Here is a 22,196-nt window from a genome sequence, read left to right as displayed (position 1 = left end):
TTTACAAAAAAATGTACGTTAGTTGTTATTTAAATAATGTTTGCTATGTGTTCTCGAATGTCTTCATCCCGTACCATAGTAATCGATGGTTCATGTTCTTTTTGACCATTAAGGTGTTCAATTTCAGTTGAGTTTTCTTCGTTAGCATTAACTTCAAGTGGGTATAAACGTTGTATCGGTCTTTTGATATAGATGACTCGTCGCGACTTATCTAATGTTTTGATTTCTGCAGCTCTAACTAGTCCGTCTCTTCCAGTTAGAAGTTTAACGACTTTTCCCATCGCCCATGTATGTTTGGGAACCTTATCTCTGAAAATGTGTACGATGTCTCCGACTTGTATTACGCGTTTCGGGTTTTTCAAACAACGATGTCGTTCGTGTAACGATGGAATATATTCCTTTTTGAACCTTTGGCGAAAATGTTCAATGATTAATTCTAAATAACGAGCGCGTTTTGTTAATGAAGTTTTATCCGAGGACAACGATAGTGATTCCGACTGATCGAGGATTCGTCTTCCGATGACAAGACACGACGGCGTTAATGGTGGTTCCGATATCTCTTCACCAACGTATGTTAAGGGTCTAGAATTTATGATTCCTTCAGTTTCGATCAATGCTGTTTCCAGTTCTTCGTACGAAAGCTTTGCGTTTCCCAGCGTTTTTCTGAGACATTTTTTCGTTAATTTTACGCATATTTCCCACCAGCCGCCCCACCAGCTGGCAGTAGGAACGTTGAATTTCCATCGAATGTTCATATTTTGCGCATACATTTGAACGTTTTTATCCAGAAATGTTTTTCCATTGTCTGAAACGATAAGTTTACTTAGTCCTCTCCGAGCTGTAAAACGTTTAAGCGCGCGAATGAATGTTTCTGCGAAAAGATCTGGAACTAACTCAAGGTGTATTGCTCGCGTATTTGCACAACTGAATAATGCAATGTAGCATTTATTCATACGATCAGTTTTGGTGTAGATATCCTTTACATATAAAGGACCTGCAAAATCGACTGCAACGTTGGTAAATGCTGCATCTTCTGATACGCGATATGCAGGTAACGGTGGCGCATTTGGTGTTTCGTATGGTTTTCCATGTATAGCTTTACATCTGGAACATTTCGCAGTTAAGGATTTTACAATCTGACGACCTTTCGTAATCCAGTAATTGGATCGTACTTCCGCGAGTGTTTCATTGACTCCATTGTGTTTGACTGATAAATGGCTATGCCAGATAACCAATTTTGTAAAATGATGCTGACGTGGCAATAATACGGGGTGTTTACTGTTATATGAAATCGATGCATTTTGAAGTCTACCCCCTACTCTGATTATTCCTTCTTTGTCGACAAAACATCCGAGGTTGTTTCTAATTTCTTTATCATTTCCAGATAGATCAAAGACCTTTTGCACTTCTAAGTGCCACATGATTTTCGCTTCGTTGACTTTGGACAAAAAGTCGTCACTTATGTCTGTTTGTAAATTTTTAACCTTTCCTTTTAAAATTGCCACGAATTTCAATACGAGCGCAGTTACCCGTATTAAGCGAATGAAGCTACTGTAATTTACGCATGGAATGATTTTGTTCAGATTTAGCTGATCGTTATTTTCAGTTACGACAACGTTTGTATTAATTTCGATTTGCTGCGAGGGCGCGATTTCATTTACAGGCCAAAATTCCGAGTCGTTTTCCAAAAACTGTGGCCCGTTCCACCATAACTCGTTTGATTGCATTTTAGAACAATCAATGCCTCTTGAAGCGATATCAGCTGGATTGTTAGACGTTGGACAATATCGCCAATTTTTCTTTTCGGTTAAATCGCAAATTTCATGCACTCGATTTCTTACAAATACTTGTTTGTGTTCTTTGTTACCTAAAACCCAGTGAAGGACAACCTGTGAATCTGTCCAACAAAAGATTGATTCTAAGTTAATTGTGCTAATCAAGGCATTGTGGACTGACTTTATAAGACGCGAAAGTGTTACTGCGGCCATTAGTTCAAGTCGCGGTATTGTTTCACCTTTCATAGGTGCTACTTTGGTTTTCGCACAAATTAATCGGCTTATTACTAGTTTAGATGATGATTCGACGCGAAGGTATACACAAGCCCCATATGCATATTGACTTGCATCAGAAAAGCCGTGTAGTTGAATCGAAATAGCGTCATTACTGATAATATCTCCCATTAGGCTTCGTGGAAATTCAATTAGTGTTGTGTTTGCAATGTTGTTTACGATTTTGAGCCAATTATTGCAAATGTCGTCAGGGAGTTTTTCATCCCAGGCTGTTTTCAATTTGCACAATTGCTGAAATATCATTTTAAGCGGAAGAATTACCGGCGAAAGTACTCCGAGCGGATCAAAGAACCGCGCGGTAGTTCTTAAAATATTGCGCTTGGTTACTTCAACATTACTGCTAGCGGCTTCGATAAACTCCAAAAAGTCAAACACAAATTTGTCGTTATTTCTGTTCCAAGGCATTCCTAGGATTTTAGATTCGGTACCATTGCATACTGTATTAGAGATCGATTTTGTGAAGGTTTCATCATCGTCGAAAATGACATTACTTTCCTTCGAATTTGCGGTTTTACTATGCATATTTTCAGCTAGTTCAATGCGTTCAATAAGCGAATCACTGTTAGAGGCCCATTTCCTCATATTAAACCCTCCAGAAGCAAAACAAAGTTTGAGTTTACGATAAAGTTCGAAACTTTCCTCCTCAGTATCTAATGAAAACGCAAAATCGTCGATATATAGAGATTTTTCGACGGTTTGCACAAATTCGTTATCTGACTGTCGATAGTTTTCAAGGTGGTGACGTACAGTAGCATTAAGAACATACGGCGAACTCGTAAGTCCAAAAACTAAACGTGAAAACCTCAATGTTGCAAGCTCAGGATCTTTTTCAAAAACGTTATCGTACCACAAGAATCGGAGAAAATTCCTGTCGTTTTCTTGTATAATGATATTCAAAAATGCCTTTTCTAAGTCACCAATTAACGCTATTCGTTTAGCTCTGAGTCTCAAAAGTACATCAAAAATGAGAGGTACCAGATTTGGGCCTGGTTCTAAGCAATCGTTTAAACTTACTTCGCCGTTTTGTTTAGAGCTTGCGTCGTAAACGACTCGAAGTTTTGTGGTTTGCCGCTCTTCTCGAACTACTTCCCTGTGAGGATTATAATACACAGATCCAACAGGAGCCGAGCATAACTCCGTATCCTCTACCTTTTCTACAACACCGGAATTTAGTTGTTCAGAAATTACTTCGTTGTATTGATGCAAAACATCGGGTTTTGAATTTAAGCGTTTTAACAGGCTTTCGAGACGTTTACGTGCTACTTGATAATTGTCTGCAATTACAGGATGATCTTCCTTGAATGGGAGCGAAATCTCATACTTTCCGAGTTTTTGATTAAAATGAATTTTTCCCTCTAATGGATTTTCGCTACAAGTTAGTTCTTGCTCATTAGACTTGATACCCATAGATTCGATATCCCAGAATTTGTGAAGTTCGTTTATCAAATGTTTATCGCTATCAACGACAATATTGTCAGTTTTAAGGACATGTGAAATGATAATGTTCGATGAGTGTTCATTTGTTGACGGTATTTCTACGGGACCGTTAAGTACATACCCGAATCTGGTAAGTGTAGCTACGGGGCCATAACCATGCTCCCCCCGTACTACGTGATCTAACATGAACTGCCAAATGTAGTCCGCCCCAATCAATATGTCAATTTCAAATTCATCCATGCCGCTACCTTTATCAGCTAAAGGCAAATCTTTTATGTGGGGATATTTCAGTTTGGCTACGTCTATGGCTTGATTAGCAACCGGGCTACAAATATTGTCTACCACAAAAGCATTAATAAACACAGTTAGGTTATCTGCTCCTTCGATAGCAATTTGGATTGAATCGCACGTTTTTAATGTCCCACTAACGTTACCGAATTCTTTAATGATTACCTTTTCTGTGCTTATGGTGGGCAACTGTAACTTATCCCTTAGCCTGCGTGAAATATACGATTTCTGGGAGCAAGAGTCTAAAATAAGTCTTACAACGCATTCTTCTGTGTTACTGTCTACTCTTCTTACTTTAGCTCTTGCAGTTTGTAATAAGACAGCGGTATTTGTGGTGTTATTGCGAGACGCTAGTAAAGTACTTACCGATGGTTGTGTGGGCGGTGACTGAGGCGCGGCGACGGTTTCCTTGTACGCTGTTTCTCTTGCTTTTGCAAAACTTGCGGAACTGCCAGCTTTTGAGCCACAAATTGCAACATGGTGCTTTCCTTGGCATTTGAAACATCTAGTATTGCTTCTGCAAAATCTGCTAACATGTCCACCACGTAAACAAACAAAGCATCTCCGTTTCTCGCGTAATGTCTGCTTCCGCGCGTCAGGATTCGAAACCGTTGTGCAGCTCGAAGAAAAATGTTTCTGCCCGCAAAATAAACAAGATGGTATTCCGCCGTTTACACTCCTTTCTCGTTTCTCGTTGTTGATTAGCAGTGTAGCTGCTGTGGATTGCTGAAAGGATGGTTTTGATCCAACTGTTTTTGTATTGGTAGCACTACCAATAGGTGCATAAGCGCACTTTTCTCGAAGTGAAATTTCTTCACCGAACGCTAATAATAGTCCTTCTAAATCCCATTCATCCGATAGTTTCCTCGAGATAAGAAGTCTTAACTCTACCGGTATTTTTGACATTATGATAGGCGTCAAGATAGTTCCGTAGCTTTCTGCAGATACACCAATTCCATTTAAGCTGCGAACAGTGCTTTCAACTTTGTCGTACATTTGACGCAATTTCTTTAAATCCGCTCCGTTTTCAGTCCTTTGTAAATCCATTAAGGCTTCAATATGTTTTGAAATAATTATTTGACGATTTCCATATCGTTTTCGCAATAAGTCTAGAGCTATTTGATAATTTTCACTTGTGAGTGGAAGACCTGATATCGTTTTAGCGGCTTCGCCAAGCAGCGATTTCTGTAAGTATTTGAATTTGTCGATAGGAGCCAAGCCTTGAGATTCATCAATTGTTGAGGAAAAACTATCCCAAAATGATGGCCATTCTGTCGGGTCTCCATTAAACACCGTTAAAGGTAATTTTGGTAGCTTCACTTTTCCTGCTGTGGCAAAACCTTGTGATTCGAAGCTGCGATTAAGTTCATGTTGCGGGGCGATCGTGTCCTTTCTGCTAACTAGATCTATTTGACATATTATGTCTTCCGTTTCTTCTTCCAAATCGCTACGATCTACTATTTCTTTCTCGATATCGACTTCTTCCAAAAGATCCTCAATTTCTGTATCTAGTGTCGTGATAATCAATCGTTTTCGTTCCAGTGTGTTTTTGATTGATTCGAGTTTCGATTGTTGTTCCGGTGGAAGATTTTGACCGCGCGGAGGCAACAGCTCTCGGGCCTTCGCGACATTTTTGCGAACAACCAGGCGATGACCGTTTCGTGCCTGAATTTTCTTCTTTAATGTTTCTTTTTCAGACATTACAGCTCCCGAGTCACGGCACCAAAATGTTGGGTAGTTGGCTGAGCATCCTTGTAAGGATACACGGAAGGTCCTGCGTCCTTAGTTTCCAACATTTACGACAATTGTAAATATTAAGTCCAGCTATAATGACTAAAAGATTGCCAGAAGACGATGATAATAAAACAAACAGTTACATTTTAGACTGTGATGATTTGTGAATGAATAAATGAAATACAGCGTTTCGTTGTGATAATGCGTTCGTTCGCGATGATTTCAGGCGACAACTCTCTTTAACAACTTTTAAAATAACACCTTATACAGAAAAAATAAGAAGGCCCTTACGTAGGCGCTTGTACATAGGGTGACCAACTAAACAAATTCAACACCACTGATTGTAGCCCAAAAATTAGTACCGCAAGTCCTCGAATAAGCTCCCACCTTTGAGTAAGCCCCCATTCGAATAAGCCCCCAAGAAAAATTATGTTGTGAAATAAACCCCCATAGGGGGGTATTAATCGATTCAGAGTAAAAGCTTCAAATCGTCTTTTTCTCACTTAGCCTCTTTCTCACAAATTCTTGTTTTTGTTCATATTCTCTATTAGTTTTTCGATGAGAGTTGTTGCTGCCATTGTTATTCATTATCAATCAGAGCAAGAAATTTTGCTCTGGTAATATTTTAAGCTGCTGCTAAATAAGCCCCCATCTTCGAATTAGCCCTTACAAAAAATCTCCCACCCCGCAAAATTTTTTTTTTGAAAAAAAACCCTGCGGGGGTTTACCAGCCCCTTTTAACATATCTGTTTTACAATCTTGTACCAGTCAGGCATCGTTTGTTTCGTGTCATAAAACTTTCAAATGTCTTGTACTAATTCAAGCGGGTGGGAAATTCTCAACACCCTTATTTGTCATGCGCCCACGGGTGTACACGAACTGTGAAAAAGTTTTCATGAGGCACAAAAAACCATAAAATTTTTTGGCGTTATTGGACAGGCTGCCAGGCGAGGCACTACTGAGCTGAAACTTCGTATTGGTAACCCTGAACGACGCTTGAAGGTCGCGATGTTATTGAGGTGCCATACTTTGTTGGAAAAAATCGCGGGAAATGTAGCCATCACTTCCGTTGCAGAACAATAACGAGGATTTGTACTGTTAAAAATGCCTTCACTGGACAGCCACCATTGGCTACACTTCACAGCGTGTAATCTGTGGAATCTTTTTCTTTGTTTTCTAAACGGCGGCTTACTGGGTCACTACGTGAAACTCTTTTGTATTTATGGCAGTCCATTGTTCCGCGTTTCAATGCGACTGTCTTTTTTGCGCCAAAACAGCAACAACACAATGGGCTGAACAGCTGACTTCTTAGGAGTTGGAGCATGCTTCCGAACTGTGGAATGTGATCTGCCCCTAAATCAGCAAAGCACTTTGAATTAATATGATGAACATTAGACCAAGGTTGGTAAATTTTTTTTGTCTTTAAGCATAAAAAGTTATTCTATAATATCTGATGACTTTTTTGACTTGCCTGGTCAAGTGCGTCAGCAAACTGAGCAACGTCCCTAGTTGCTAGCGACCAGACAGGTCACACGCAAAAGGTATCTTTATACCAGAGGCGTAAAAGGAATGATAACCGATTAGCAAGCCAATTGTTTTTACACATAATTGATGAATGATACTTTTAAGCGTTTTTAATTTGCTATCTGATTCTAATTTTGCTTTCTTTCGTGAATGTCTAAGACCAGGCGGCCCGTCGGCGATGCATACCAGTGTTGCTATGCTAGGCCCTCACAATCTTCATGTTGTCAAATCGAGCCAAAGCTACTGAAGCTGTTCTTATGCTTTCATCTATTTATATGTTGAACTCACAATGTTTGATTCATATGATGTACGATTCCTTAGAGACCAGCTTTTACTGGATTATTGAATTAGGCCAACGAGTTCAGTTCGACAGTAGTTTCTTTGGAAGCCTCTGCTGATAGATGGTAATTCAATCGCAAAAAAAGCGGATGAACTGAAAAAGCCGCGTCAATGCTAATGCTCCATGCATAGAGAACTAGATTCCGCAAAAACTTAACATTGTAAAATGCAAGTCTACAATATCCGCTGGCTGGCTAACCTTTGATAGTTTGTAGAAATAGCTTGACGTGATATCATGATTTGATAAAATAATGATGATTTGATTACATGATATGATGATTTGATAAAATGATATGCTAGTTTTTTCTCGTCACTTTGATTTATTAAGCAGTATCAATGGATGTTGGTTTATTAGAATTGTAACCAGTTTTTTTTCTCAATATAATTTCCCTTGCATTATATACAATATTAATGGAATACTTTGATAATTTAGAGAAAACAGTGCAGTTGTGATGTTCAAGAATATAGAAAAAAAGGTGAAAAGAGAGGTTGCAAACTCAAATGAAAGAAGAAGAATGCAGAATATAAACAATGGTTTTCAAGATTTAAAAGCAATTGTTTGTGGAGATGATGATGGAAAAATTAGCAAGGTAAGCTATTCTTGTTTGCTCCTTAATTGTCATTAATTATTTTCTTTTTATGATAAGGCTGTGCTTGACCCGAATTGGCTGAATAACAACATTGCATTTGTTTTTTTGTAAGAAAAGTGTACTAGAAAACTGAAAAATTAAGGAACTCAGTTCATGAAGCAAAAAACCTAAATTTTCATTTAAATTAATACGATGACCTGTTTGGCATGAGGCTTTACACACAGAGCTAAAAATACACTTCTCTCGTCTAACTGAAGCATTACAAGGGAAGTGAATCTCTTGACAAAGTGTCACAAGCATTTGAACACAATGGCAGCATTGAGGAGCCTGCAACAACTATCCCCAATGAGGAAATGTTCCCAGCATGGAAAATTGAATGCAGGGCCCTAAACATTCAAATTAACTGCATCATAATTAAGAAACTCATTAAAACGCATCAACTATTATATTTCTAAAGTGTTAAGAAACTAGAGTACTAGAGATGTTGATTTTTTTTCTTATGAAAACAATTAGTTTTTTTTACAAAAGAGTTATTCAGTTAATTGTGACCTAAAACCACAGCAATCTCCACTAGTTCTTTACTCACCATCAGCCAGCCACCAATGAAAAGCTCATCTGTTAAAAATGGTATATTTAATAAATGAGATTAGGATATATTTATGGACACAGAATCTTTGCTCAGCATGGTGCCCTGAAAAACAAAAAGGGGAAAGGGGCTTTAGGTCCTCATTCTAAGACATGTTTTAGTCATTTTCCAACCTTTAGTCTGACACTGAGACTCAAAGATAATGCAGCTGTAACAGGTGGGGCTGTAACTATATTACCCTCACAGCTTAAAAAGTTTGGGAACAAGTTTTAAAGTTGATCATTGCCAAAAATCTTTAAGATGGAAGAAAGGCAAAGACCACACTCCTAAGGCAGATCTCCACTAGACGATTTTTAAGACGATTCTCAATCACGCGACAAGCACTGTTCTGCTTTGTAGAAGCGAGTTTTATAGATCGTCTTCATTTTAGTTTCTCACTATGTACGGAACTGATGATCCAACACACCATACTCTTATGTCAGCTAAGATCTGAAAAAAACTGTAACTGACCATCAAAATGAAAAGAAGTTCCGATCTCAGGGAAGAAAGCTAATGCCCCCTCCCCTTATGTTTTTAATCCAGTTTCAGAAAAATTAGAAAGTCAATCTTAAAAAAGTAGGGTGGACATGTCCACCCCAGTCCACACCGTGGTGCCACCCTTGGGATGGGTTATTTATTCTCCTACCTCATTCCCATATATGAAGAAATGCAACTTGCTATTTGCTCAGTAAAGAAAAAGAAAAAAACATTATATTTCCATATTATGTTCTGAAAACAATGGCTGCACCTTAAGCTTTGAAGTATATATTGCCAAAGAGTAAATAGGGGAAAATTTGTCAATCATTGACAATATATCTTATAGTAAAATTATTGGGTCCATTGACTCCCTCGTTCCTCATCCTTTTACATGATCCTTGGACAGTAAATCTACAATAGCAATACATTTTGAAATGGAAACTCATTGATTTTTAACATTGTACTTTTAACAACTTGACAGAAACAACACTTCTTTCAAAATGGGTAGCAAGTTAATATAAAACTGTATTGCTGAGAATAGGGTACCCTTTCTTCCACATTATAGTTGTCTTGAATTCTGATGGGTTACCATGCATTTCAATTAAAAAATGGCCCTTCTTCCTTGTTTTCCACACTGCACCCCTGCACTTGGTTTACTGTAGGCAGAGAAAAGAGGGTTGTTGATTTACCTCCCAGCTCGTCCTAAATTCCTAAAAATTCTAAAATTTAGCATTTTCATCAAAAATAATAAAATCTTCCTAAAATTTGACAAAGAACCCTAAATTTCCTCAAATTTCTCAAAAGTTTCAGTTAACTTTTTCAGTTTTAAATTTTAGCATCAAGTATAATGGAAATAGACAAGTAAAATTGTCATTTTTCCAAAATCTTGAAATCAACAATATAAACATTCTATAGTCTTCAATTTTTCTTTCTATTTTCTTCTAATTGTACTATTTCTTTTTCAAAGTTGCTCTTCCTTTCAATTCTTTGTCAATTTTTGACTGTGCTTTTTGTATGTCTTCTCTCTTTAAGCTCTTCTGTGAAAGGCATTTTTGAAGTTGCCTATTGCCTTTCAGTATTATTTTCTATGCTACCCAATTTCAAGATTTCTTCAATTCTATTTCTCTTTTTATCTCTTCAAGTTTTTCTTTTCTTGCAATTTCTTTGCTTTTTCCCTCAACTTCTTTCATGGTTTCCCTCTGTTGTGTCCCTTCTGCAAGTTTTGCTGCTCTTTTTGCTTCCAAATCTGCAAAGTATTTACTCTGTGCATTCTTGACTAAATGTAGTCGACTTTGGGATATTGCTATGTTAAGAACACCATGTTAAGAAACCAGGCCTTCTTGCTCCAAGAAATATTCATCTGATATATATTCTACTTGATAGCATCCCCAGTAGTTTCTTATGAGTTCACAGAGATTCTCTATGGTAATGCTCAATGTGACTCAAAATACTCAGGGAGTGACGGCTTCAAAGTTTAGCAATGGTTATTGTGGGACTTACAATTGAGCTGAGTGAACCAGATTCATTTCTAACTTCTTATTAGCTGTATATCAAATGGCAGTTTATTGAGCAAGTTTTTGGTTGATGTCACAAATCATGTGTTCTAAATCAACACATTGTTGTTTGATCATGATTTGCTCTTCCTTAAACCAATTTATATTGCTGTAAGATACAGTGTTGGTGGGTACAGTGCCCCTATACCAGCCCCACCTTTGCTCAAGTCTGTAGGCACAAATAGCTGAAACATAGCATACTTGTGATCTTTTTCGTCCAACAATCTTCAGAATTTCTGCTGTGAATTGTTTCCCACTATATTCTGCTATTATCAAATTTTGCCATACCAAAAACTTTTTGGTTTAATAAGAAATCCTAAAATGTCCTAAATAATTATTGTTGGTTCCTAGAAAAGTCCTAAAATTTGGCTTTAAAAGTCCTAAATTCCTTAATAAAATTCGCAATCAGATGCTGGAAGGCCTGCAAAGTGCTGATAATAATGTGGGCACGTTTTAGTAATCGGTAATTTGGTAATCGGTTAATCATAAAGGCACTGTCACTGGTAAGAACACTGGTTATAAACATCATTTCAAGGTCTGTTTATAGAAATCTACATTCAAGAACCTAAACCCTGACTTAACCTTATGAAGGGGTGCATTGATTTAAATGTTTTGTGGTTAACTTTGCTAGTCACATTTTTAAATGTTAAGCTGTTTGTCAGTGCAAAAATAACAGATTGATTTGTATTTTATTTTCCTAACTTTTAGGCTGGTGTCCTTAGAAGAGCTATTGATCATCTAAATGTTCTTGAAGAATACAATAATTTGTTGATTCAGCAAAATCGGAACTTGAAGAGGCTGTTGTCTGAAAGTGACAAAGGGCAACTCCTTTATCAGTTTAATTCTCCCGTAAAAAGAAAGATTGAAGGTGGCAAAAAGAAGCCTTCCAAATGTAAGAAGCTAAAACTTGAACCTGAACAAAAAATTGAAGACACAAATAGAGTAATCGGCATCACCGTCCAGGATATGTATAATTTGCGTTCAAATGCAGATAAAGACAGAGAGTCATTTGAAGTATTTTTAACTAAAAATGAAACAACACCAACATCCCATAGGGATGAAAGTTTTCCAAATAGAGGTGCAAGAAGAAGTCTTGAATCCATTATTGAAGCAATAAATCAACTTGAAGGAGAAAAGTGGTTAAATTCTTCATTTGATGAGAAAGATCTGTGATTCATAGATCAGGCAGCACCCATAGTGTTGCAAGGATGTGAAATAAAATTTCAGTCAGCTTGGGACAGTAAGGCCTATTACTTTAATGTTAGATTCCAGAACTTGTTGATGTAAGTCTTTCAACAAGTAGCTATCCTTTCCCATGCCAAAAGCACAGAAATATATTCCAAGGCAATACCAACCTGGCTGGCTATGCTGCAGGAACCATCCCTCGCTCCAGTTTGCACATACCTAAATCCATTCTTGTGAGGAATATGATGCAAACCTCTAACATGGTAAAAGAATATGAGTAACTACTGTTTTGTAACAGTCTTGAATTTATCTTGCTACATAGATGAGAACAATACAAAAATTGCATTTGTTTTTTTCACATTTCTTTCTTTATCATAATCATTTTTATAATGTTTTAAATTATTTTACAATTACATTAATTTTTATGTGGTTTTTTAATTGGTTTTGATAGGGTGTGATTTTTATACACCTCCCTGAATTAAGCTTCTCTAGCAACTCTGTTTTAACAAGGTAATTTATCTAAGAAAATTGGAAAACAGAAGTTGTTACCAAGCCTATAAATATAAACACAACTTCTTTCAAAAAGGCTTAGTGGAAAAATTGCCAATTTTTCTAAGCCTGTAGCCTTGATTTTTTTATTTGATTTGATTTTAAGAGTTGACCTCTTTGATTTTGTTGAATTTGAACGTCCCCAACCACCAATTTTAAAATAATCAGAGAAGTTTTTTAAAGACTTAAAAGAAAAAATTTCTTTAGAAAATTTTGGTAGAAAAACTCTGCTTTTTCTAAGCCTATAGCCTTGAATTTTTGGCAAAATTTGAACTTCTGGATTTCTTGAAAATTTAAAATTTCCAGTAACAATTGTATACCCTTAAATAGATATTAGGCAAAATAGGCAAAATTTTTCTAAACCTTAATAGACCAAATTTGGTTAAAAAATTTCGTGGAAAATGTGAATTTTTCTAAGCCTATAGCCTTGACTTTTTGGCAAAATTGCACCTCTGTATAATTTTGGAATTTGAATATTCCATGGGCTAATTTTATCTTTAAATTTATTGTAATAATCAAAGAAGCTTCTTCCAAGCTTATAGAATAAAATTTCTTTCAAACAATTAGTGGAAAAATGTGAATTTTTCTAAGCCTATAGCCTTGACTTTTTGGCAAAGTTTGGCCTCTAAACTCTTGGAATTTGAACATCCCAAGGACCAATTTTGCATTTGAATTCGTTGTAATAATCAGACAAGCTTTTTTCAAGCTTATAAAATAAAAAGAATTTTTTGAAAAAAATTTTGTGGAAAAACTTGGAATTTTTCTAAGCCTATAGTCTTGTCTTTTTGGCCAAAAATGGCCTCTCTGACTCAATTTAATTTGACCATTCCCAGCGACCATTTTCACCTTTAAATCAAGCATAATAATCAGACGAGTTGTTTCTAAGCCTTCAAATTTCTTGAAAAAATTCGGTGGAATAATGTGAATTTCCTAAGCCTATAGTCTTGACTTTTGACCAAATTTTGACTTCTCTTAAACCTTGGAATCTGAACATTCAATGCGCCAATTTCACCTTTAAATCAAGTGTAATAAACAAGGAAGTCAATTCTAAGGCAAAAAAGACCAAACTTCTTTACAAAAATTCGGTGGAAAAAATATCAATTTTCTAAGCCTATAGTCTTGACTTTTGACCAAAAGTAGACCTCTCCTAAACCTTGGAATCTGAACATTCCATGCGCCAATTTCACCTTTAAATCAAGTGTAGTAATCAAGGAAGTCAATTATAAGACAAAAAGACCAAACTTCTTTACAAAAATTCGGTGGGAAAAATATCAATTCTCTAAGCCTATAGTCTTGACTTTTGACCAAAATTGACCTCTGATTTATTTGAATCTGAACATTCCATGCCCCTATTTCACTTTTAAATCAAGTGTAATAATAAAGGAAGTCAATTATAAGACAAAAAAGATCCAACTTCTTTACAAAAACTCGGTGGAAAAAATATCAATTTTCTAAGCCTATAGTCTTAACTTTTGGCAAAAACTGAGTCTTCCCCGATTTATTTGAATCTGAACATTCCATGCGCCAATTTCACCTTTAAATCAAAAGTAGTAATCAAGGAAGTCAATTATAAGACAAAAAAGACCAAACTTCTTTACAAAAATTCGGTGGAAAAAATATCAATTTTCTAAGCCTATAGTCTTGACTTTTGACCAAAAGTAGACCTCTCCTAAACCTTGGAATCTGAACATTCCATGCGCCAATTTCACCTTTAAATTAAGTGTAATAATCAAGGAAGTCAATTATAAGACAAAAAACAAACTTCTTTACAAAATTTCGGTGGAAAAAATATCAATTTTATAAGCCTATAGTCTTGACTTTTGACCAAAATTTGACCTCTCTTAACCTTGGAATCTGAACATTCCATGCGGCGATTTCACCTTTAAATCAAGTGTAATAATCAAGGAAGTCAATTATAAGACAAAAAAGACCAACCTTCTTTACAAAAATTCGATTGAAAAAATATCAATTTTATAAGCCTATAGTCTTGACTTTTGACCAAAATTTGACCTCTCCTAAACCTTGGAATCTGAACATTCTATGCGGCAATTTCACCTTTAAATCAAGTATAGTAATCAAGGAAGTCAATTATAAAACAAAAAAGATCAACCTTCTTTACAAAAATTCGGTGGGAAAAATATCAATTCTCTAAGCCTATAGTCTTGACTTTTGACCAAAATTGACCTCTGATTTATTTGAATCTGAACATTCCATGCGCCTATTTCACTTTTAAATCAAGGGTAATAATAAAGGAAGTCAATTATAAGACAAAAAAGATCCAACTTCTTTACAAAAACTCGGTGGAAAAAATATCAATTTTCTAAGCCTATAGTCTTAACTTTTGGCAAAAACTGAGTCTTCCCCGATTTATTTGAATCTGAACATTCCATGCGCCAATTTCACCTTTAAATCAAAAGTAGTAATCAAGGAAGTCAATTATAAGACAAAAAAGACCAAACTTCTTTACAAAAATTCGGTGGAAAAAATATCAATTTTCTAAGCCTATAGTCTTGACTTTTGACCAAAAGTAGACCTCTCCTAAACCTTGGAATCTGAACATTCCATGCGCCAATTTCACCTTTAAATCGAGTGTAATAATCAAGGAAGTCAATTATAAGACAAAAAACAAACTTCTTTACAAAAATTCGATGGAAGAAATATCAATTTTCTAAGCCTATAGTCTTGACTTTTGACCAAAAGTAGACCTCTCCTAAACCTTGGAATCTGAACATTCCATGCGCCAATTTCACCTTTAAATTAAGTGTAATAATCAAGGAAGTCAATTAGAAGACAAAAAACAATTTCACCTTTAAATTAAGTGTTATAATCAAGGAAGTCAATTATAAGACAAAAAACAAACTTCTTTACAAAAATTCGATGGAAGAAATATCAATTTTCTAAGCCTATAGTCTTGACTTTTGACCAAAAGTAGACCTCTCCTAAACCTTGGAATCTGAACATTCCATGCGCCAATTTCACCTTTAAATCGAGTGTAATAATCAAGGAAGTCAATTATAAGACAAAAAACAAACTTCTTTACAAAAATTCGATGGAAGAAATATCAATTTTCTAAGCCTATAGTCTTGACTTTTGACCAAAAGTAGACCTCTCCTAAACCTTGGAATCTGAACATTCCATGCGCCAATTTCACCTTTAAATTAAGTGTAATAATCAAGGAAGTCAATTAGAAGACAAAAAACAATTTCACCTTTAAATTAAGTGTTATAATCAAGGAAGTCAATTATAAGACAAAAAACAAACTTCTTTACAAAAATTCGATGGAAGAAATATCAATTTTCTAAGCCTATAGTCTTGACTTTTGACCAAAAGTAGACCTCTCCTAAACCTTGGAATCTGAACATTCCATGCGCCAATTTCACCTTTAAATCGAGTGTAATAATCAAGGAAGTCAATTATAAGACAAAAAACAAACTTCTTTACAAAAATTCGATGGAAGAAATATCAATTTTCTAAGCCTATAGTCTTGACTTTTGACCAAAAGTAGACCTCTCCTAAACCTTGGAATCTGAACATTCCATGCGCCAATTTCACCTTTAAATTAAGTGTAATAATCAAGGAAGTCAATTAGAAGACAAAAAACAATTTCACCTTTAAATTAAGTGTTATAATCAAGGAAGTCAATTATAAGACAAAAAACAAACTTCTTTACAAAAATTCGATGGAAGAAATATCAATTTTCTAAGCCTATAGTCTTGACTTTTGACCAAAAGTAGACCTCTCCTAAACCTTGGAATCTGAACATTCCATGCGCCAATTTCACCTTTAAATCGAGTGTAATAATCAAGGAAGTCAATTATAAGACAAAAAAACAAACTTCTTTACAAAAATTCGGTGGAAAAAATATCAATTTTCTAAGCCTATAGTCTTGACTTTTGACCAAAATTTGACCTCTCCTAAACCTTGGAATCTGAACATTCCATGCGCCAATTTCACCTTTAAATCAAGTGTAATAATCAAGGAAGTCAATTATAAGACAACAAAGACCAACCTTCTTTACAAAAATTAGATGGAAGAAATATCAATTTTCTAAGCCTATAGTCTTGACTTTTGACCAAAAGTAGACCTCTCCTAAACCTTGGAATCTGAACATTCCATGCGCCAATTTCACCTTTAAATCAAGTGTAATAATCAAGGAAGTCAATTATAAGACAAAAAAGACCAACCTTCTTTATAAAAATTCGATGGAAAAAATATCAATTTTATAAGCCTATAGTCTTGACTTTTGACCAAAATTTGACCTCTCTTAACCTTGGAATCTGAACATTCCATGCGGCAATTTCACCTTTAAATCAAGAGTAATAATCAAGGAAGTCAATTATAAGACAAAAAAGACCAACCTTCTTTACAAAAATTCGATGGAAAAAATATCAATTTTATAAGCCTATAGTCTTGACTTTTGACCAAAATTTGACCTCTCCTAAACCTTGGAATCTGAACATTCTATGCGGCAATTTCACCTTTAAATCAAGTGTAGTAATCAAGGAAGTCAATTATAAGACAAAAAAGACCAACCTTCTTTACAAAAATTCGATGGAAAAAATATCAATTTTATAAGCCTATAGTCTTAACTTTTTGGCAAAAACTGAGCCCTCTCCGATTTATTTGAATCTGAACATTCCATGCGCCAACTTCACCTTTAAATCAAGTGTAGTAATCAGAGAAGCTTTTTTCCAAGGTTATAAAATAAAATTTCTTTGAAAAAAATTTAATTGAAAAATCTGAAGCCTATGTCCTGGCTTTTTGGCAAAACTTATTTTCTCTGATTTTGCATAATCCGGATATTACCTGCACCCTGTTTCAATTTTACCTTAAAAGAGCAAAATGTAAAGTTGTCAATCATCAAGATCAAAGCACAAAAATTGTTCTTAAAACTCAAATCAAAATATCAGTGGTTTTTCTTGTTCGAGTAGATCTTTTAATCCCTAGGTTTTGTCGTGATTAAAAATCTTTCAGTACATAGCGATCTATGTTTTCACGGTGAGAAATCCAACAATTAGTAATTAAATGCCCTTCTAGATTTTTTATTCAGCAAAGTTATATTTATTTTAATTTTTCGTCTAAAGGAATAATTTTTCTTCTTATTTGTTTTTGATTATGAGTTTTTACTTGTCAAAAACTCCCTCTTTAGAAAAAAAATACATAAGGATTGGCTTCTTTTCAGCAGTTGAGTGAGCGTAGAATGAGCACAATGGATTTTGTTAAAAGGTTGCCATAAAAAATTAATATTACCACAATTTTGCTATACCTTCTCACTTTTTGTCTCTAATGCCTTCATTACAGAATTTAGAATTAAGAAGCTATTCAATTATTACCATTGATGCTTTGCTTCTCAAATGAAGGCAGGTATAAAATGAGAATATTCAAAATAACTGTAATTTTGGGAATTCGCAGAATTTTAAATTTAGTTTTTATACATACTTACAAACACTTATTCAAAATTCGATTTAGACAACAAATTCTTCATACGTTCAATACTCTAGTTGTAACTCAAGTGCATTAAGAAATCCCTTGCTTTACGTATCTTGACCAGAGCTTAACAAGTGATGGTCAAACATTGGTTCGGTACAAAACATTGGGGTGGTATATCTCAGTTAAACTGGTTAGTAAAGACACCCTGGGCGTTTAGGGAGTTCGGTCCTCAAGATGGCTAACAGCTATGGTTTCAAAATTGCTGAATACTTCTGCCCCCCTAATAGTGATCAGCATAATCTCAACGGAATAAAATTAAACTTATATGGTTGGGACAATTCTAAGGTTGCTCAATAACCATTTATTTGGCATATATTTGGAATTGGTAAATCTAAAAACATAGTTCTGTGGTGGTCTGCCCTCACCAGAAAAGCAAGTATGAGATGTGTTTTAAATTAACTGTAGCGAGGTTCTTGAAGGTGCAAAATAGGACATTTGAACCTTGAAATCCCAAACAACAACGCAAACTTTCTTAGGTGAATCACATTCCATTCAATCAAAAAGAAAGCAAGGTTAGGTACTCCTCAACTAAAGCTGGGACAATCTGATTACAGACCTCTTCGTTCAAGATCCTATGTCCCAACACATCATATTTAGATATTAGATATTATAATTTCATTTATTGACAAGAAAAATTTTGATAATACAACATTGAAACAAACCTCGTCAGTACACAACACTTCTAAAACATAAACAATTTGTGAGCTAGGCCTCGGCGTGATCTCCTGTTAGGTCCACACGGGCATATTCGTCTGAGTCGATCGATTTACAAAAATGAATGGCGTACTTGAGCTTTTCTCGCAAAATCAACCTGCTCGTGTATCGCGGCATTTTCAGCATGAAGAAACATGTGTAGGATTCTGGTAGATACATGTTTGGGGGAGAAAACTTGTCCAGTACCTGAAAAATCATAGGATGTTAAACATTATTGTTCAAAGCAGGAGTCAGAGAAAAGATTAAAGACATTACGTCCCGGTGAATTTCAGTGGTCACCTAAATTGTCATTGTTTGAATTTTGCAATATGTTGATATTAAATATCCACACAGCAACATTGGACTAATTCTAAACGTTCCAAATATGCCGTTGAACCTATTGTAAACGTGAACGGTTGATTGAAACGGGACATATTGCCTTCAAGAGAAAACAATTGAATAACATTTAAAAAGTAAACTCTTCCATGTAAACAAGGTTTTTTTTATGACAAATTGAGCTTAATTTTTGTGTACAAAAATCAACATATCGCTGATACAAAATTAGACATTAATAAATTTAGACCAAAATCGATTTAGAGTAGAAGCCCTTAGTAGATACTTCATATCAGAAGTTGAAAATTTTGTTTCCAAACAATTTGTATCATACACTAAAAATTTGAAAAAAATACAGAGCATATTGCATTCCTTCTTAGATCAAAAGTTGTGAAATAATCACCCGCCAAACGATTGGTATAATACCCAAGCAAGGCTACAATCACTATGATCATGATACTCAAGCAGGACTACAATCACTATGATCATGATACCCAAGCACGGCTACAATCACTATGATCATGATACCCAAGCAGGGCTACAATCACTATGATCATGATACCCAAGCAGGGCTACACTCACTATGATCATGATACCCAAGCACGGCTACAATCACTATGATCATGATACCCAGGCACGGCTACAATCACTATGATCATGATACCCAAGCACGGCTACAATCACTATGATCATGATACCCAGGCAGGACTATAATCACTATTATCATGTTAAAAATCATTATCATTTCACCGGTTTCTTAACTGATCAAATATGAAGAGCAGATACTATTAGCAAACATGCCCTTAAAACGGGACCAATACAGCTGAATTAACATACCTGAAAAACAAAATCTCTTCCACGAAAGTCCGCCGCTGTTCTCGGTAGCCTGGCTCTCCCCCAGACAAATCGCAGAAAGAGCGATCTTTCAAGACTCGTGAAATCTTCTAGAACGTCCCAAAACCAGCGGACGAGGGGCTCGTTGACGTCAACATTTTTGTAAGATGTTATGGCTTTCAAGGAGTCTACGGGGATTTGAGGGCTGCCACAGACCATCGTTTCGAGCTCGAAACTGGAGAAAAATATCAAGAGAGGCACTGGAACGACCTTCGCCATGCCCTCTCTTACGGCAGCTATCTGCTGGTCGAATTCGTATAGTCGATACTTAAGTGCGAGTTTGAGGTATTCTCCTCTGTTTTCACATGATATTTTGCTATAATTTTCTACCAACTGTTTCTCGACGTTATCACTTGATAAAATAGTAAAAGGCATATCTAATCCTTCTTCATTGAGATCTAGCTCACGGATGTAGTTAAGTTTAGGGAGAAAACCCCTGTCCACTCCCATTATATCTTCAAAGGATAGACACTCCCCTGAAAGTTGCTTCCAAACAGGTTCTGCTAGGTTTAGGGCTAGAGGACTTCCAGTTCGTATGGCCACGCCAATCAGAATTCCAAGAAATTTGAACATCTCGATATGAACTTGCGATCGGGCAGAAGGATTCAACAAGTAAGACCTCTGTACGCCGTCCAGATCATCGCGGCTATCAGGGGTTGGAATCAATAGGGGCAACGAGCCGTTCTGCAACTCCTCGCACATTTCAGCGATTGACTCTGAGTATCCTCCTCCACAGTCATCCACACTTTCACCAATGAATTTCACTTTCCAAACACGGTGAGGCAGAAACAAGCTCTCGGATCTCAAAAGACCCATTTTCGAACAAGCCTGAGCAAAGACAGATTTCAAGCCGTTTTTTCCAGCCAAACCATTGCCTTTTCTGTATTTCTTAACCTTGAAAAGTACATATAATTAGGTGGCTTCACAAAGCAAAGCATTTCGCGTTACAAATTTAGGCGAAGAAGATACAAAAGCGGCTAGTGGGCGATGCGAAGCACCCTGACAAAGGAACTCCCACCAATGTCATGCTGAGCTCTTACATCTAATGAAAATCTCAAAATGAATATTGTTCAATATTTTGCCTCAACATTTTGATATCAGGCATCGTGAGCAACTTTCTGCTTGTTGGCCTGTTCATTAAGGAGTCTTTGTGAAGCCAATTGGACATGTGTTCTTGAAACATTAGGCTCCGTTATTTCAAGGTTATACTTTTTGCATGCCTTCTTACGATTGCAAAAGGATTATGGCGTTATAAACATAACTTTTACAAAACTTTAAAGGCAATATTAAAGACTTGCTCAGGAATTGATGATCAGAAATGTCCTATGCTGGCTGCAATTTTCTACGCATGTCTTATTTATAAATGATTTTAAGCAGTTCGGTATTTACGACTGTCCGGAATCTTACGCAATTTCAAGAATGGCTGCTTGAGGGGAACAAAGTACTTTTGTCTATGTGTGATACTTCTGGTCTAGTTGCGACGAAAAATTACTGATTGTAGGTCGGATAGTTGAAAAGAAATGTTTTAACAAGCAAAACTTGACTTACTGATACACGGTTGAGATCCAGCACCGGACCATGTTGGTGATCTCTGATCATGGTGTTGTTAATGATCTTTCTAAAAGCGGATTCCTAGAAAGAGGATTTGAAAAATCAAAGAAAAATGACCAATTTCATACATCAGTATGCAGAGAACAGTACAAGTCCTGCGAATTTCAGTAAGAAAAGAGGATGCAACATTGGTTCTTAGTCTAAGCCAATATAAAGGGACCTGGGTAAAAAAAATCATAGGATCATTTACAAAAGAATCGCACAAATGGTTCTTCCTGATGGCGAGGGTGGGTAAAAATTGGACGATAGCACTAAACTATGTCTTTGAACTTTCAAGTGATGCTTAATGCGACAGATTAGAGCGGAATTTCTCTTCCAAGTATTTTACTTGGAGGAGCATGTTTAGGGGTAGTTTGTAAATTTGTGTAAAGTCTACTTGGAGAGGTAAACTTGGAGAGGCAATAATACTAAGTAGTGAATGAAGCTCAGAAACGGCTCTAGTTTACCTTGCTAGAGGAGGTCAACGAAGATCGCAAGAGTTCGATGTTATTGTGTCTGAGCAGCGAGTTGATCCTACTGTTGATATTTTCGATGTCCAGGAGGGGACTTGCATTCCAAAATAGTTCCGAGAAATGGTGCAACAACAACAGGCGGTTTCTAATTGTAGTTATGTTGAACTTGTGGAGCCTTGTCATTTCAGCAGGAATTTCTTTCGGTAGTCTGCAGGGCTCCACCGCTTGGGTAGTACTCCATGCCACAGTATGTGCAGAGCCACAGGCTACCCGGTCTATTTTCTTACCCTGAAAAAAATTAAAATTAATAAATTTTGATTTTAAAAATAATAGCTGACTACAGGCCATTTTAG

The 22,196-nt window shown here is 36.0% G+C and overlaps 3 protein-coding genes across 5 annotated transcripts in view; 1 reads left to right on the top strand and 2 right to left on the bottom strand.

The window, feature by feature from the left end:
• Positions 1-29: 29 nt before the first annotated feature.
• LOC148960095 (uncharacterized) lies at positions 30-5,495 on the bottom strand. The gene has a single exon (XM_089108890.1). The coding sequence runs from the start codon at positions 5,493-5,495 to the stop codon at positions 30-32; it is 5,466 nt and encodes a 1,821-aa protein (XP_088965016.1).
• A 907-nt stretch (positions 5,496-6,402) lies between these two features.
• LOC135686255 (E3 ubiquitin-protein ligase HERC2) overlaps positions 6,403-22,196 on the bottom strand; it is a 55,154-nt gene continuing 39,360 nt past the window's right edge. Inside the window, exons 55-59 of one of the 3 annotated variants that reach the window (XR_016143806.1) lie at positions 21,838-22,131; positions 21,329-21,412; positions 19,724-20,674; positions 14,251-18,760; positions 6,403-14,079 (exon numbers count right to left, since the gene is read on the bottom strand). Coding sequence is in view for 1 of the 3 variants with exons in the window: in XM_089108749.1 (XP_088964875.1) it covers positions 18,566-18,760; positions 19,724-20,674; positions 21,329-21,412; positions 21,838-22,131 (1,524 nt within the window). In the remaining 2 variants the exon portion in view is untranslated. Of the gene's footprint in view, positions 18,761-19,723; positions 20,675-21,328; positions 21,413-21,837; positions 22,132-22,196 lie in introns of all 3 variants that reach the window. The other 2 variants (XR_016143807.1, XM_089108749.1) reach the window with 2 other exon arrangements.
• LOC135686264 (transcription factor AP-4) lies at positions 6,803-12,161 on the top strand. Its single transcript, XM_065202465.2, has 3 exons — positions 6,803-6,929; positions 7,825-7,981; positions 11,345-12,161. The coding sequence occupies exons 1-3, from the start codon at positions 6,910-6,912 to the stop codon at positions 11,807-11,809; spliced, it is 642 nt and encodes a 213-aa protein (XP_065058537.1). The 5' UTR covers positions 6,803-6,909; the 3' UTR covers positions 11,810-12,161.

The sequence above is a fragment of the Rhopilema esculentum genome, chromosome 6 (assembly GCF_057945365.1).
Source record: "Rhopilema esculentum isolate cy_ngs chromosome 6, ASM5794536v1, whole genome shotgun sequence".
Taxonomy (NCBI): Eukaryota; Metazoa; Cnidaria; class Scyphozoa; order Rhizostomeae; family Rhizostomatidae; genus Rhopilema; species Rhopilema esculentum.
This window is presented reverse-complemented; position numbering and strand designations above follow the sequence as displayed.